Source organism: Phycodurus eques, chromosome 20 (assembly GCF_024500275.1).
Source record: "Phycodurus eques isolate BA_2022a chromosome 20, UOR_Pequ_1.1, whole genome shotgun sequence".
Lineage (NCBI taxonomy): Eukaryota > Metazoa > Chordata > Actinopteri > Syngnathiformes > Syngnathidae > Phycodurus > Phycodurus eques.
In genome coordinates, this window is record NC_084544.1 from 8,745,395 (window position 1) to 8,761,268 (window position 15,874).

At 40.5% G+C, this 15,874-nt stretch overlaps 1 protein-coding gene and 1 non-coding gene across 14 annotated transcripts in view; one reads left to right on the plus strand and one right to left on the minus strand.

Moving 5' to 3' along the window:
* The first annotated feature begins 1,917 nt into the window (after window positions 1-1,917).
* On the plus strand, window positions 1,918-1,990 carry trnav-cac (transfer RNA valine (anticodon CAC)). The gene has a single exon. It is a non-coding gene; the product is annotated as a tRNA-Val (tRNA).
* A 1,304-nt stretch (window positions 1,991-3,294) lies between these two features.
* ptk2aa (protein tyrosine kinase 2aa) overlaps window positions 3,295-15,874 on the minus strand; it is a 44,452-nt gene continuing 31,872 nt past the window's right edge. For 5 of the 13 annotated variants that reach the window (XM_061665380.1, XM_061665379.1, XM_061665374.1 and 2 more), the window contains 21 exons: window positions 13,335-13,391; window positions 13,182-13,214; window positions 13,007-13,027; window positions 12,144-12,241; window positions 11,988-12,072; window positions 11,811-11,911; window positions 11,627-11,742; window positions 10,952-11,052; window positions 10,278-10,367; window positions 9,983-10,187; window positions 9,620-9,731; window positions 9,454-9,528; window positions 8,185-8,283; window positions 6,659-6,763; window positions 6,073-6,135; window positions 5,884-5,923; window positions 5,450-5,553; window positions 4,137-4,292; window positions 3,971-4,051; window positions 3,731-3,816; window positions 3,295-3,657 (listed from right to left, as the gene is read on the minus strand). In XM_061665380.1, the coding sequence (XP_061521364.1) occupies window positions 3,537-3,657; window positions 3,731-3,816; window positions 3,971-4,051; window positions 4,137-4,292; window positions 5,450-5,553; window positions 5,884-5,923; window positions 6,073-6,135; window positions 6,659-6,763; window positions 8,185-8,283; window positions 9,454-9,528; window positions 9,620-9,731; window positions 9,983-10,187; window positions 10,278-10,367; window positions 10,952-11,052; window positions 11,627-11,742; window positions 11,811-11,911; window positions 11,988-12,072; window positions 12,144-12,241; window positions 13,007-13,027; window positions 13,182-13,214; window positions 13,335-13,391 (1,949 nt within the window). In that variant the 3' untranslated portion in view covers window positions 3,295-3,536. Of the gene's footprint in view, window positions 3,658-3,730; window positions 3,817-3,970; window positions 4,052-4,136; window positions 4,293-5,449; window positions 5,554-5,883; window positions 5,924-6,072; window positions 6,136-6,658; window positions 6,764-8,184; window positions 8,284-9,453; window positions 9,529-9,619; window positions 9,732-9,982; window positions 10,188-10,277; window positions 10,368-10,951; window positions 11,053-11,626; window positions 11,743-11,810; window positions 11,912-11,987; window positions 12,073-12,143; window positions 12,242-13,006; window positions 13,028-13,181; window positions 13,215-13,334; window positions 13,392-13,485; window positions 14,049-15,874 lie in introns of those variants that run through there. The other 8 variants (XM_061665382.1, XM_061665381.1, XM_061665378.1 and 5 more) reach the window with 5 other exon arrangements.

Genomic DNA, 15,874 nt, shown 5'->3' on the forward strand with positions numbered 1-15,874 from the left:
AGCCTTCATATGTCAACGGATAAACACTACTTGGCAGCCGCCCTTGGTGTTAACATTCGGCAGGCACTTCGCGGCAGCCTTTTCAGGGACGCTGCGTAAATGGGAGTCAATGTGTTCTTTGGTTTGTAATGCAGTACATCATTGTAAAAAAATATTACTAGGAACATTTGTATCTGAATGCTTTTGTTAAAACACTGCGATCACACTCGTAGTATGGAATTTATTTTGTAACAAGAACAGATGAGAGAAAATATTTTGTCAATCTAGTCAGCCAGAGCTGCAAGGAATGCAAAGTTATCAATGTCCTTTCACCATCATTCCTGACATACTGTGTTGCGTGTTTTTGTTCGCACATTCAGGACAAAAAGGTCTGTTTTTGTTTAATTCCTCATTTTAAAAAAAAAAAAAACGCAGAGGGTGAGCAAATTATGCCCCGCTCCATTCTTTGTGGCCCAGTGAGCATTTATATTAGTTGCATTATTTTAACTTTTATATATAACTATATATGTATATATATATAGATATATATATATATAGAGATGTATAAAAAAATACTGTAAATACAACTTTAAAAAGGTCAAATAATTTATTTTACATATACATTTAACTTTTGGTTTACTTAATAGTTATTCATTTAAAAACTATGTTAGACTTAATTTTAGGAAAATTGTAAAAATAATTTTTACATATACAAACATTTAATAGTTGAATTGTAAATTTACAATAGTAAACCTTGAAGAATTGGAATTTTGCTTTTTTTTTTTTACATTTACATACAGTAGAGTCCAGTCAAAATATGGACGAGGTGATTTATTACTGTTCGAAATTCGTATCTAAATAGTACTAAATGTAATACTTTAAAGTATCCATAAGATGGCGTCCTCCACTCGGGCGCCGGGCAACAGCGGCAATTTCAAAAACCATAGGTACAATATAAGGGTCCGTCTTGCCGTCTTAGCTGGCATAACGGCTAATTGGCAACTCGTACACCTCAATTAGTTCATATGTAATTCCTAAACATAAAAAAACTTAGCTTACTATCCTAAGTGTAACAAGTTTACATACCTTCGGGACTTGGCCAGCAGGCAGAAACGGGGAGTAATGAGCATTTGGGCGAAACAGGTGGGCATTACCGTAAAGCTGTCGCCATTGTCGTAAACCCGCCTAACTCGTGTTGATGTTGTGTCGCTTAACCTCATTATATACATGTAGGTAAATTAGCACGCCCCACTATATCTCGAGAAATTATATTGTACATTACCTAATTTGAAGGAATTAGATCGTCAAAACAAGAAAATTATTGCAATAACTATTGAAGCTGTATTACCGTTCTGTGCCACAGGTCAAAGGGTAAATGTTGTTCCGTGCACCAACAAAAAACGACTCCGACGAAACGATGTGTATGTTGTTTATTCTGTGTAATTGTGTTACAAAAAACGTACATTCCAAATAATATATAGTAGATATATAATTTGCCGTAATGTAGTAGTTTTCACTATGATACGCCTAACGTTGAGTGTTTCACGCTGCCTTTGTCGGCCACACGAATAAAAAATATATTGTCGATGTGACTTGTATCAACGAAGAAAAACGTGTTCACACAATGTTTTTCTTCATTGTTTCGTATTGTAATACCGTCACAGGCCACACATTGGAGTGGACGGCAAGTGTCGCTGTTTGGCATACCAACGAACACAACCATAGAAATATTACAACGAAGAACAACATTGTATATAGTGTTTGGCGTTGTAGTACCAGTGTCGGCCAAATAATTGGAGTCAAAGGGATAAGGTCGCTCTTTCATGTACTAACGAAAAACAAAATTGTTTCCTAGTTGTTTGAATGATGTTAACAATGCCGACGTATTAAATGTATGAATAAGTTTATCTAGGCAAAATTTTATGTACGTGTATACCAGTTTCCGTAGTGTAGTGGTTATCACGTTCGCCTCACACGCGAAAGGTCCCCGGTTCGAAACCGGGCGGAAACATGTGTTTTGTATTAATGATCGATTTTCTGCAACGAAACAGCTATTGGTTTGCTATATAATATAAATTATTTTAGGGTAAATAAAGAGGTAACAGCAGCCTGTTAGTAACCCTAAAACAGTGTCTTTTTATTTGCAACTATACATGATGTGTCTTTCCTGAGAGAAGGAGAGAAATGGTGGGAAAAAAACAGGAAGAAAATTTGTGAAAAAGGGAATACGCATCCCATTTTGGGAATTTATCAGGTTCAAAGCGGCTGACCAAAGCGTCCAACTGCAGTCGCCATTCACCCAATAAATAACTTTGCGACTCTCAGTCTTTTCACAGTATGGGATTCTAGTCTGAAACGTTGCCGATCTGTACTGTAAAAACAGGCAACCCAGTATGACTTCATTATGTATATAAAAAAAATAATAATAAATGAAGAAGCCATGGTTATTTTTAAATATTAAAAAGCATATTCATAATTTTCTGTGATCATTGTCTCCTTCGCTTGTCTCCAACAAGCAGTCCATGCCTTATAAAGGTGTTAAAATAGAGATTATTAGTGTATTTAACGTTTTTTTTTTTTTTTTTTGCAATGTACTTACTGTTGAGTTAAAGCAGGAGTGGGCAACCTGCGGCACGTGGCCCCATTTGCAGTCCCCTGAAAGTATATGATATGATGATGTGTTCTTATACACATTTAACATTTAACCTGCAAATGCTTTTTTTTTTCATACATTTTGGGAAAATGGCCCCAATAGGAAAAAGGTTCCTCACCCCTGGTTTAAAGCTGAAGGATGAGACTGTGGACAGTAAAGCAACACTGACAAAAAAAAAACATCCAGTAAGAGGCAAGGCTGGAAATATTATTATATATACTGTATATATATTATATAAAGAGCATGTTCCAACGTCACCAATTCATTTTCCTTCCAGTTCGTCACAAGCGGCAAACTCCTTCAAAACGAGTCCATACGCATTAAATATATTTTAAAAATGTCTTTAAAAATGGCTACTTTAAAAAAAATGTACAGGATAATTCAAAAGTAACGCCCCTTTTAAAAAAATACTTATAAATTATTTATTCCGATTTTTCTTTCGATTTTTTGTGTTTGTTTTAATGTTTAATTTAATCTGTAATTAAATCTGGCCAGTTACCAGTGCTCGGGAGAATGTTGAAGATTTCATTTTCATACAAGAGGGGGCCCTTCCACATTCTCTAAATTTAAATGAAGTACTTCATGCTACACACTAATATTCCTCATATCAATTTCTTGTAAACATTCAAACTTTAGAGAACAAACAAAGAAAATGAGAGAAATTTACAATAAATGAATAATTTATAAGTATTCCTGAAATAGGGAGTTATCAATCACCCAGTATTATTGAAAATATGTGACAATAGTATTATCATTTAAAAAAAATAAAAAGTATTTACAAGACGACGCCAAACATGGCGGCTGTAGTGTCCACTGTCCACCATTTTAATCCAGGTTTCTGTCTCCATGGCGACCAACGTCAATCTTGTCCCTGCATTATTCAACGTCTGCGTATCCTTTGGTGCTAATGCGTTCGTGTGATCATCTTGAGACGCGCCTGGTCGATGACATCCAGCAAGTTCTTAGCGTCAACGGCGAGGGCGTGCGCCGCCATCAACATCTGCTTTTTGTAGTCCTTCTGCAAGCTGCAGAGACAGACGAGCGCCATGTCAACACCAAGGCGCTGGTGTAAAAAAGTCAGAGCAATGTGGCACTCACCTGGTCATGACGTACTGCTGCGCCAGCTTCATCTTGGCGATCAGCTCTGCCAGGTCAGAATTAAGCAGCTTCTGGGCCATCTCAATCTGTAGCGGTTGGGATGAAATCACGTGACAATCAAATGGACCAGGCATTCTCCAATTTTTAAATTGGTGTATGTAAAAGTGTAGATGGGAGACTGCACACAAACGGGACCCCTGCATTATGTTATGCCATGTTGGGTCAGTTGTGTGTGTTTACCTCTCGATGCGTGCTAGCGGGCAGCACAGGAATGGTCTCATCCACCGTGGCCAGCAGAGTCCTCAGTGCCAGACCAACTTCCTACAAAATACAATCACGAAAGCTCAGCAGAAGTCTTTAATGGACCCGCAACACGATGAGTTTGTGACTAGCCCCACCCCCTCACCTTGACCATGGGTACGTACTCCTCGGGCGCCGCCGGCTGGATCCGGTTGGACATCTCGATGACAGACTTGACCAGCGCCGTCACATTTTCGTACACTTTGTCGTTGGAGCGGTCCAGGTTGGCTGTGGGGGGCGGGCTGATCTCCTGGGGCTGTAACTGCACCACCGGGAGATTATTTAGGATTTTATTCTTTAAAAACCATTAGGATCTTTCATGTCAGTGCCTGGAGCTAGAGATACTGCTGATTAAAAGTAGAGATACAGTAACAATAAATAGCTATCGATATATAGAGCGACATAGAGACAGATTAGATATAGATAGATAGATAGATAGATAGATAGAGACAGACAGAAAGAAGACAGCTTCAGTAGCGATAGATATTGATATACAGTGGACCCCGCTATTCTTGTAGGGCGAATATCAAAAGCCCTGCAGATAACTGACACTTCAAAAACGTTTTTCAATACAAATTTTGAATATGCAGCAATAAACCATTAATAAGCGTTTTCTGGGTCGGTTACCAGAAAACAGGAAAGAAATAGTACACATTTTAGATTTTTTTGTTTGTTTGTTTGTTTGTTTGTTTGTTTTTTAAATCAGCGTATAAAGGTGAATCCGCGGGTGCCGAAGCACGAGTATGCGGGACTCCACTGTATATATTTATAGCGAGATAAAGAGCTAGCGATAGATAGATAAACACATATAAAGCACTATAGAAAAAGCGATATAGATTCTATCTACTACGCCTATTGCTGCTAAAACTACGTATACTGATTATGGCTCCAGAAATAACAGTGGAACCTCCAATATAAATTAAATAAAACTACAATAAAGTAAAACTACTCACACCCTTGGACAGTAAAAATGTGCTAGTTGCCACTCTTCATCTGGTCATTTCTATGCTAGTCATTATGCTTTCAGATACATGTTAATGACATCAGCATCTGCTAGTTGAAACTATATTGGATTTGTAATTATTTTTTAACTCGATTGCTCATGCTGTACAGAGTAGCCAGACAATTTCCTGTGTTGTAAACAGTTCAAATTGTACCACTTTTGGGGGGCATTCCACGAGTATTTGGAGGTTCCACTGTATTTGGCATTATTCAATTATTCACCAAATAAGTCTCTTGTGATGACAAGCTAACTACTGAATCTCTATGCTAGGACGCGCGGGTCATCTTACCCTCCACGGCTATATGGGTAGGCGAGGGTCGGGGGGTTTGGGTAGAAGAGACAGCACATTAGCGCAAAAGCCCTTAGCACGGGATGACGGCACTGCACACAGTTGTTGACATAATAACAGGATTTACCTTCACACCCTCGTTGTAGCTGTCTACGGGGCAGAGGCCGGACAGGGTGCCGAGGTGAGCGGGGGCCCCGGGGCGAGGGGGCTTCTTCGGCGGAGCCACATGTTCTAAAAAAAAAACATACAACAAAAACTGGTTAACATGGATAAGGAGTTTATTAGTAGTAAGGCCTTCTCTGTTGACCTAAGCACTGACCAACATTTACAACCTTTGTTCCATGAAATTGTATTAGTTTAGTTTTATATATATATATATATATATATATATATATATATACACACACACACACACACACACACACACACACACACACACACATATATACATACATACAGTTCTTAAACTGTCAAAAGAAAATGCATAGTATGTCTCCTTTAAGGTGGTGTCTACTTGAGGGAGGTTAGTAGGTTAGTCTTCCGAAAATGACTCTCTCTCACCTGGTTTGCCCACAGGCTGGTAGATGTGCTGGCTTCCACCCTGCACAAGGAAGAAACACACACAACAGCTTAGGGAGGAATGGGTTGAGATGTCGGCCATCTTGCGGGATCTCTGTGGTCATGTGCTGGCCCAATAAAAATAAACTTGCATATGGAAAGAAAGTGTCAAGATGAAACTAAGGAACTGACCGGCGCTTGGAGCGTCCCATCCTCTCTTTCGATGCTCCCTCGGCTGTTTCTGGGTTCGGCCTTCTGGAGAAAAAAACTTTTATTAACCATGTTGCACCAGAGTAGCAAAAAAAAAAAAAAAAAGGACAACATTAAACATTGTGTTCCTCCTTCTCTCCCTCTCTCTTTGCTTCTGTACCGTTTTGGTGAAGCATGCCTTGAAGAGATGCATCCTGGGAGAAAAATTAGTCTGAACAAGAAGAGTGGCGCTCATGTGGAGGGAGAGAAGGTCGTAAAGAGAAAAGAGGTAGATTTCAAAGACGACAAGAAGAGGAGAGGAAGTAGACAGCAGAAATAGGATCTAAAATGAGTTTTTTTCCCGAGAGGAGGTGGAGCTGGTCAAGGAAAAGATCCCCTCTATTTTTCCTCTCTTTCTTTCCATCTACACCTCTGCACTCATTCCTAGCCTCCTGCCAATCCCACTTCCTGTCTCACCACCCACCTCAAAAACACTCAACCCTGATTGGTTGTGGCCTGCGTTGTCAGACGGGTTAAAAGCTGAGTTCCTTGTCTATTTATACGAGAGTGGTGTGTGCATTCACGCTACCATGAAGCTTTCCTCCTGCTCCAACCATCGCTGGTCGTCCTCCATTTGCTGCTGTTGTATCATGAGCCTCTCCTCCATGAGCGCCTGGCCTACACACCCGGTGTCCTGGAAGAACAAAAAGGTGCCTGAATATCCTTATTTCCTCAATTATCGCCAGCTACATCATCACACGTAGCTCTGCTGTTATTTTGTGGGTCAAACAGACATTTACAGATACAAACAGATATTTTTTTTCAAATGTATACAAAAAAGATAAAACTTCTTCTGTCCCTGTTTGTTTTTTTCTTTTTATTTCATTATACAGGGTATCCACTTTATCAAATTAACGTGCTCAATTGTTTTAATTTTATGACATCAAATTATTTTCCCCCAATTACATTCATTAAAGTTTTATTTAATAAATTCAAAATAAGGTTTCAAAATAGGGTTTCTAGATTTGGTAAGTGTTTGTAGTTAGGGTTTCAAATCATGGTTTCAAGCCAGGGTTAGAGTTTTTAATCAAGGGTTTAAAATTATATTTCGAGTGTGGGTTTGTGTGCGTTGACCTGGTGGAGACTCTAAAGGTGGGAGGGAGCCCAATTCCTCCCTTCCTTCCAGCTTTCCTTCCTTTCATACATCCTTCCCACCTTCTAACAATTCTCCATTCTTACCTGCCATCCTTCCTCCCTACCTTCCTCTCTCCATTCCTTCAACCATCTACTGTATCCTTCCTTCATACATTTCAATTGTCATCCTTCCCTTTCATCACTCCTTCTTCCTTTCTTTCCTTTAATATCACCCTTTCACCCTTCCTTCCTCCACGTTCATATTTAATAAACGGAATTAAAAAGTGTATGCCTAATTTCCTGCATGATATTCAGTGTGATTTGACCTCATGTTGAGACAGCATCTTTAATGTGCTTGTGTTGTCGTGCCGGTCCATAATGTTGTGTATCCTTGTTTATGTTCCAGGGAGCTACGTGACTTACGAGTTCCTCCTTAAGAGTCCTTTTCATTTTGTTTTAACTTCAGTTTGACACAAATTCACCTATTCAGGGTTATTTTTGTCCCTGTGGAAACTATCCTCAGCTATTCACTGAAATACTCCCAGAGTTGCAGTTTTTGTGTTTTTCGATAATGCTGTAAGATGCCACAAGATGGCGCCAAAGCCCTGCCTAATAGAAAAGTTGTAATTGATGTCAAGGAAATATGTTTGTTGTTATATGGTTGTTAGTGGAGGTAAAGGAGAGTCTTCGCCACGTGCATACATGCTCACTTCTGGTGATTTTTTACCCCCCCCCCCCCCCCCAATGAAATAATCTGTAAATTAAGTTTATTTATCTGTAAGATAAACTTTGTAAGATGGTTTTTCAATTATATTGAAGTGTTATGGGATCATAGTTTGTGTTATGGATATAGTTTAAACAATGAATATAGGCAATTATAAACATTATGTGGAGTGGTGGGCATCAATTATTCGCTGTTCTTTTGCTATACGCAGCAGGGCTCAGTGCCTATCCCCGGTAATTCGCGGTGGCTTACTGCACCTCCATGTTGGGGTTCCACAGCGCTGTGTGTTCCGGCCTGTGCTGGTTCCAGGAATCAGTCGTGGAGAAGCCGCCTCCTACGCCGCCGTGCGCCGTCGGCTGGAGGTGGACACAAAAGAGAGAGCGATACAGACGTAATAATAATAATAACATAAGTCAAAGCTGAAATAACATTTTTTCAGAACGGATACTGACAATAGCAAGATATATACTGCAGATGTGTTAAAATGTCCTGCTCCTTATAAGGGTAGAAGAGTGTTTGAGTGCATCTCAGCACAAGAGGAAATACCTGCTGTCTGCTTGGATTACATGTAAGAGGTAGTTCACTTCAGTCACGCCTGACAATATTGCAGTGCACTCAGAGGTCATGCTGATTCTAACTTTTCAGATTTGGCTGAAGGTATCACTCTCGAGAGCCTTCAGAAATAAACTAATCGGACAACCGTGACTGTTTTTAATTGTATCTTTTTCTACTTCTAGTTTTTCCCCTTTGACAAAGCAGGTTCTGCATCTCGGTGAGTTGCTATATAGACTGAACTTCCTCAAAAAGTGGCCTCCCCTCAGACTTTGTGCCTCAATTAATCACTGTGGTATGTATAAAAAAATATATCTTATACTAAAATAGAGCATTCATATTTTTCCACCCTCAGGAAAAAAGCCTTGTTACAGTATACCACGGTGCCCACCATGCCGTTCAGTAGAGGGGTGTCTCATTCTGACCCACTGGTATAAATAGTTTTTATGATGTAATTGGTAAAGTCTCATAGTATTTGAACCCAGAACTCGGAACTATGAGGCAGAAGTGGTAACCATTTTCTGCCCATTCATCTACACAATATCTAACACAATATTTCAGTGTAATATAATGGGGGTGAAACTACAAATAAGGGAAAAAGTGAAGAAAACTGAAATCGTACAAATAAAGGCATCCTCTATAATAAACACAATAGGTCTTTAATGTTAATGTTTATCAGTGAAACGTAAGTTAGAGGCTGTTGAGCAGCATATTTTTATAAACTGGTATATGGTGGCGAAATGGGAATACAGTGTTATTATGATAATATGTGACTCTCTTTGAGTATAATAAATTATTCATATTAGTGGACATGTGATTATATGCAAGAGTGCAGTGATAAATTGGGATGGGTATCTTATGATGTTAAAAATGCATATGAAAATGTATTTGAGGTACTTCAGTAAAGACGTGTGTGTGTGTGTGTGCGTGTGTGCGTGTGTGTGTGTGTGTGTGTGTGTGTGTGTGTGTAGTACCTGATAGTGATTGTGTTGTGGACTGGAGAAGTAGCCCTCACTTGAGCGAGGGCTCGGGTAACCCGGTCGACTTGGCTGCAAACACAAATTAAAAAACACATTTTGTTGAGTTCCGGAATAAAGACAACTCAATGAAGTTAATTAATAATTTGTTAATGATCCTCACTTTGGGCGGCGCCTCATCAGAACCTCCTGAGTCCCAGGACACCGTGACCTGTCTTCTCATCTCCATCCTCAGTCTCTCCTCTTGCTGAAGCTTCTCCTCCTCCAGTATGGTGCTAATATAGAAATCCCAAAAGTTGATGAATTAAGAATAAATAGGTACAGTGGGGTTCACTGGATCTATAACTCTATATCGCGGATAATTGTTCACGTCCCTGCAGATTTTAGAGATCATTTTTTTAAATGGGTTTTTGCAGTATACAGGCAAGTCCAAATGTAGAGTTGTGCGTCTTCACTGTAGAACTAGTTAGCCTGTCAATAGCGTGATAAATGGGGGTTCACTGTTAAGTACTGTAATCTTGATTACCTGAGTTGCGTTTTGAGTTCGGTGAACCGTGGCCGCTTGCTGGGGTCGTACGACCAGCACTTGGTCATGAGGCTGTAAAGGGTGGGCGGGCACTGCGGCGGCATGGCTAACCGCTCGCCATTCTCAATGCGGCCGATCACGTCATTGTTCTTCACCCCTTGGAAAGGCTTGATGCCGTACATCAGGATCTCCCACATGCAGACACCTGCAGAGGGGACAAAAAAAAAAAACAATCAGTGAACGCACACTGCCACGATGATGCGACACCATATAAGGCAAAAGTAGGGGGACTCACCAAACATCCAGACATCACTAGCAGAGGTGAATCTTCTGAAGTTGATCGACTCAGGAGCCATCCACTTGATAGGAAGTTTGCCTTTAGAGGCTGAGACAAGGGAAGATAGACGCTTGAGAACATGTGCCTCCAGTAGGTGGCAGTCAAGTCCAAATAAAGTAGCCAGCCATATTTTATGGTTAGTACTCATGGGGGTGGGGTGCGCTGGAGCCTACTCCAGCTGACTTTGCACAAATTAAGTGACCTAGACAGGTCACCAGTCAATCACAGGGCATGAATAGACAGCCCACCATTCACACTCATTTTCAAATCACAGCGGTAACCAAACATATGTTTTTGAAATGTGGGACCAAACCTCCGAACTTCAGAAGTGTGAGGCAAATGTGCTAACCATTAGTCTACCGTACTGCCAATTATCCTGTTTAATATCTAACATAATACAGATGATATTATCACACACTCACATTCACACCAATGGAACACAGAACCTCTAAAATGTGTGCCAGACATGATAACCATGAAACCACCAAGCTGCCCAACTCATGGAGTTAAACACAGTATCTCAAAAGTTGACCAGTCTAATCCATTCCATAAATCTCATATTTACCTCCCCAAAAATGGTTTGATTTTGGAGGTTTCACTGTATTCAATATGAGGAGGTGTGCCATCGTCACCTTTGTAGTAGGAGCTGTCCTCCATGTAGCGGGAGAGGCCAAAGTCTCCCAGCATCACACAGTCGATCGAGGACACCAACACATTACGCGCCGCTATGTCCCTAAAAAGAGGCAATGATGAAGCAGACTCTTAAATTTCTATTTACACATCACATAACAAAACCAGTGGCTGGGATTGGTGGCAGCATCTACCAGGCCTTTAGGTATGTTATTTTTATTTTCTTTATTTTGTTCTTAAGTTTGTATTTGTACTTCATTTGTACATTTGTTAATGGTATATTGCAATGTATGCATCTTGGTGCCAAGGAACTATGTTGAAGTGAGTTGCGGAGCTTCATTTAAACAAAAGCAGTGCTTTACCGGCATCTTGCAGCCAATGAACTATGATGAAGTGAGTAGAGGAGCTTCATTTAGACAAAAGTAGTGCTTTGCTTTGCTATTCATGGCAGTCCCTATCAAGCGACGGAATACATTTGTGAAATCATAATTCAAGTAAATATTAGTATGAAAAACACTTCTAGTCCATATAAAACAATCAAATGAAAAACAGCAAGGACGGCTGCATGATGACGTATCCTTACTCCACTGCGCAAACTAGCACAGTGTCAATAACCTCCAAACGTTGCATGTCAAGACAGTAGTAGATTGAGAAATTAGTGGGACTGGCTTGTTTACCTGTGCACAAAACGTTTGCTCTCCAGATACGCCAGCGCAGTGCTGAGCTGGTAGGCGAACAGGATTAGCGTGGCCAAGTCCAGGCTGTACTTCCTCACCTGGAGGAAAGAACGCAGCTGTACACAGGGAGAAAGCAAGATTCAGTATGCATTCAAGCATATAGATATGGTAAATGTGGACGGACCTCTCCCAGCGTGCACAGCTCCATGATTATCCACACAGGGTTCTCCGTGATCACACCAATCAGCTTGACAATGTGAGGGTGGTCAAACTGCCGCATAGTCACTGCAGGAGCACATTTAACACATTTAACGCAATGAGCGTGACTGAATTAGGTCTGCTAGCATCGCCGCTGCCTTACATGCTTCTTGCAGGAACTTTTCCCTGACGCTGTCCGAAGTGCAGTTCTTGCACGTCTTAATGGCGACGGCCAACGCTGGCTTGTCCTGTAGAATAACATCTTTATATTGAATCGCGTTTATCACATCCTCCTACATCACTCATTCTATAGACATACCGGGATGTTGTAGACTCCTTGGTGCACATCTCCAAATTGGCCCTCTCCTATGCAGCGACCAAGCTCAATCCTGTCCCTCTGGATTTCATAGTCCCGCGCTAAAAATTTTAAAATGAAGTAATGACGACAAACGGAGCATGTTACTTGTTTTTTAAATTTCATTTTACAAGCTTTTTTTGCAACAAGCTAGACAAACATACAAAAAAACATTCGGCTGTGCATTTGACAAAGTACCAAAAAATGGAAAATAAAATGTAATTGTACAAGACAACATAAATGGATGTAATAAAATGAAATGAAATTAAATGCAATTAAGTTTAAATGTATTAAAATAAATCCCTTTAAATTAATCTGTCCATGCAATTCAAATGTAATTGAAAGTGTCAAACAGAAGAGAACCCACAACAACAGCATCAGTTGGGGAACAAAAATAATACAATAAGCTACCTTTGAATCTTTCTTTGCCTGAAAAAAATACTAATACTAAAATCCTAAACTAAAATAGGGACTAGCGTAATAATCTATAAATTATTATTAGTTATTAGATATTAATCGAATTTGGTCGATCATGTAGAATCAATTGTTGATTAATAATGTCTTGAAGCAACGAAGGCAAAATACAGTAGAGTGCACTACTTGGCTGCCATCAACAAGGTCAGAACATCCAACTTCTTAAAAATATTTAAAATAACATTTATAGATTGATGACTAATTAATTGTCAATCAACGGAATTTAATCAAATGCTCATCCATCCGCAAAATACTAATAAGGGAAAGGATTTGTGGCAAAGAAAAATCCACAAAAAGGCAATTGGAAGTTGGACAGAATGAGAGGTAAAGGTTTTAGGTTGTTTTTGTTTTACCTTCCACTATTCCACAGGTCACTGCATTGGCGATGGGTGGGTGGGGGAAGAACAAAAAAGAGGAAGACAGGGATGTGAAAAGCAGGAAAGCTGCAAGACAGCTTGGAAAACACGCATCCAGACGATTCACAGTCAAGTCAGCGTACTTGGCGGGGCTGTCATGTTGCGTACGCACATGCATACAAAGAAAATGTCAGATTTAGGTTTGCTGTAAAAGAGGAAGAAGAAGGAGGGAGAAGGAGAAACTAAACACGTCACTCTCCCCTTTGTGTTTTTTAGGCTTACATTAGTACAAAGAGAAGAAAACCAACGGTAATCATGCACTTACTGGAGGGCATAGTGTACGTGTCCTCTTCGTCAACTATCTCAGCATAGTCATCGGTCTCTGTAACGAAGATGAAACACCATGAGTAACAACAAAAGTAAAAAAAATAAAAAGTAAAAAAAGGCATTGCTATTGAGGAAGTGCAGCAGCTTACTGTAAAAAGTCTCAAGGTTTTGATAACTTCTACCCAAAGCGACACCCATGCAGCTATGCTTGCTTTCTTTCTCTCTTACAAACACACACACACACACACACACACACACACACACACACTTGGCTCGTGTGTCAGCTGAGCTGTTTGACAGCAGCTGGCGTTGCGGTGCGATGGCGGCGGAGAAATTAGGAAAGGAGGCCAGGAAGAGTTCAAGAGGAGATAAACACAAATAAAAGAAGAAGAGATCTGAAAGAGATGTTTGAAAGAATCAAAAGCAGAGCGAGAGATGCAGCAAGAGGAGGCGGGAGAGGAGGAGGAGGGGGGGGAAAGGAGGGAAGGATGGACAGAATCCATCCTAACCAGATGGTTGGTGTTTAAAATAAAATCAGGCTGCAGACTCAGCTGCTTGCAACACGAGTCGAACATCTGCTGTCCGTGCTAGCTTTGCAGCCGATTTATTGGACTCTCTTTGGGAACACTGGAAATCAGTTTCTTAAATTCATGATTAACTTGAGAAATCTTAGCAGGAACGCGCTGGGTTTGCAATAGCGGGTCATTTAGAGGCTAATTACAAAAAAAAAAAAAAAAAAAACAGGCTCAATTTAAACAATGGGAGCCATTAAACCACCCAGGCTTGACTTCCAAGAGATTTTCATTTTAAAAGTATTTTTCCCATAGGAATAGAAATTAATTTATTCCAGGTTGAAACTATCTATCACCATATTAAAACTTTAACAGGGGCCATTTTAAGTCAAGGATCCCAAATTGTGGTTTGTGACATTCAGGGATGTGCGAGATTAAAGGGGACATTCAGCGAGTCCCTGCCTATTTGCGGTACGCTATTTACAAATTGATCTATTTGCATTTTTTTTAATATGAAACCGATCGTCAGCTATTCATTGAAAAATTCAGCTATTTGCGGCTTGTGGGTGTAATTTTGTGCTATTTCTGTAATGCCCTAAAATCCACAAGATGACGCCAAAGCCTTGACTCATAGAAAAGTCGTAATTGGTGTCAAGGAAGTATGTTGGAGTGATTCATCTCGACTGTTTAAGATTGTGTTGGTGAGGAGCTGTAAGGCATTTATTTTTAAGGTTAATGTTGTAAGATGAATTTAAAAGGATATGAAATAAATTAGTTTCATCTGCAGGGTGTCCGGGCTCTCCCTTAGAGATAGGGTGAGAAGCTCGGTCATCCGTGAGGATCTCAGACTAGAGCCGCTGCTCCTCCGCATTGAGAGGAGCTTCTCACCAGATGAGGTGGCTCGGGCATCTGTTTAGGATGCCTCCCGGACGCCTCCCTGGTGAGGTGTTCCGGGCACGTCGCACCGGGAGGAGACCCCGGGGACGCCCCCGGGGACGCTGGAGAGACGACGTCTCTCGGTTTGCCTGGGAACCCCTCGGGATCCCCTGGGAAGAGCTGGAAGAAGTGGCTGTGGAGAGGGAAGTCTGGGCTTCCCTGCTAAAGCTACTGCCCCAGCGACCGACCTCGGATAAGCGGAAGAAAATGGATGGATGGATGGATGGATGGATATTAAAGTGTTTTGGGATCCCAGTTTGTGGTATATTTACTGTTTAATATAAACAATTTAAAATGTCTTAATATATTTCAAACTTTGTGGTGTCTTGTGTGCACTTTGCAGTTTGTACATGTTTACAAAATCCATCCTCACCATTGGCCCAGCAGTATATGGGTTGGGTGAATAGTCGCTTGGTTGCGTGAGACAGAACATCCCCCTCAAAACAGGCTAATTCCAGCAGGACAAAAAACAGGACATGTAAAGTGTGCCGTAATTCTTCATTCTTGGTGTATTTTGTAATTGTACAACTTTTGAAGGTTCGACTTTGGAGGTTCCACTGTGTTTGGAAAATACAATATGAGATAAGTTTTAAGAAGAGAAGGGGGAAAAGCTGCATCACTCACATTTCATCATTGGCTGGTTTACATTAGTTGCGGTTTATCTAATAATAAAGAAACATTCCAGCTGCGGAAAAACAAAACAACCCTCAGTTTTTGAAATTCCAGTCTCCCTTTAGTGTGTGTGTGTGTTTGCCTGTTATAGCCTGGAATGCATCGCTTGAAACCAGCAAACCTCTTCCTCTGCATGACTTTGTGCAAGAATATATGTCAGTCCACATGTGCGTGTGTGTGTGTCTGCGTGTGTGTCTGCATGTGTGTGTGTAGAGAGGGAAGCATTTGGAGAATTATTTTCAAGAGAAATGTCCCCTAGTTGCTCTAGTGGTGTGTCACTCTTGGTTTGAGTAGCAAAGCGTGTAATTGAATTGAAAATGATCCCAAATTGTTAAAAAATGAGGACATTGTAGCTTCAGTTATTCTACATACATAGTGCTATTGCGAAAAGGAGGAGGAACACATGGGTAAACATGGG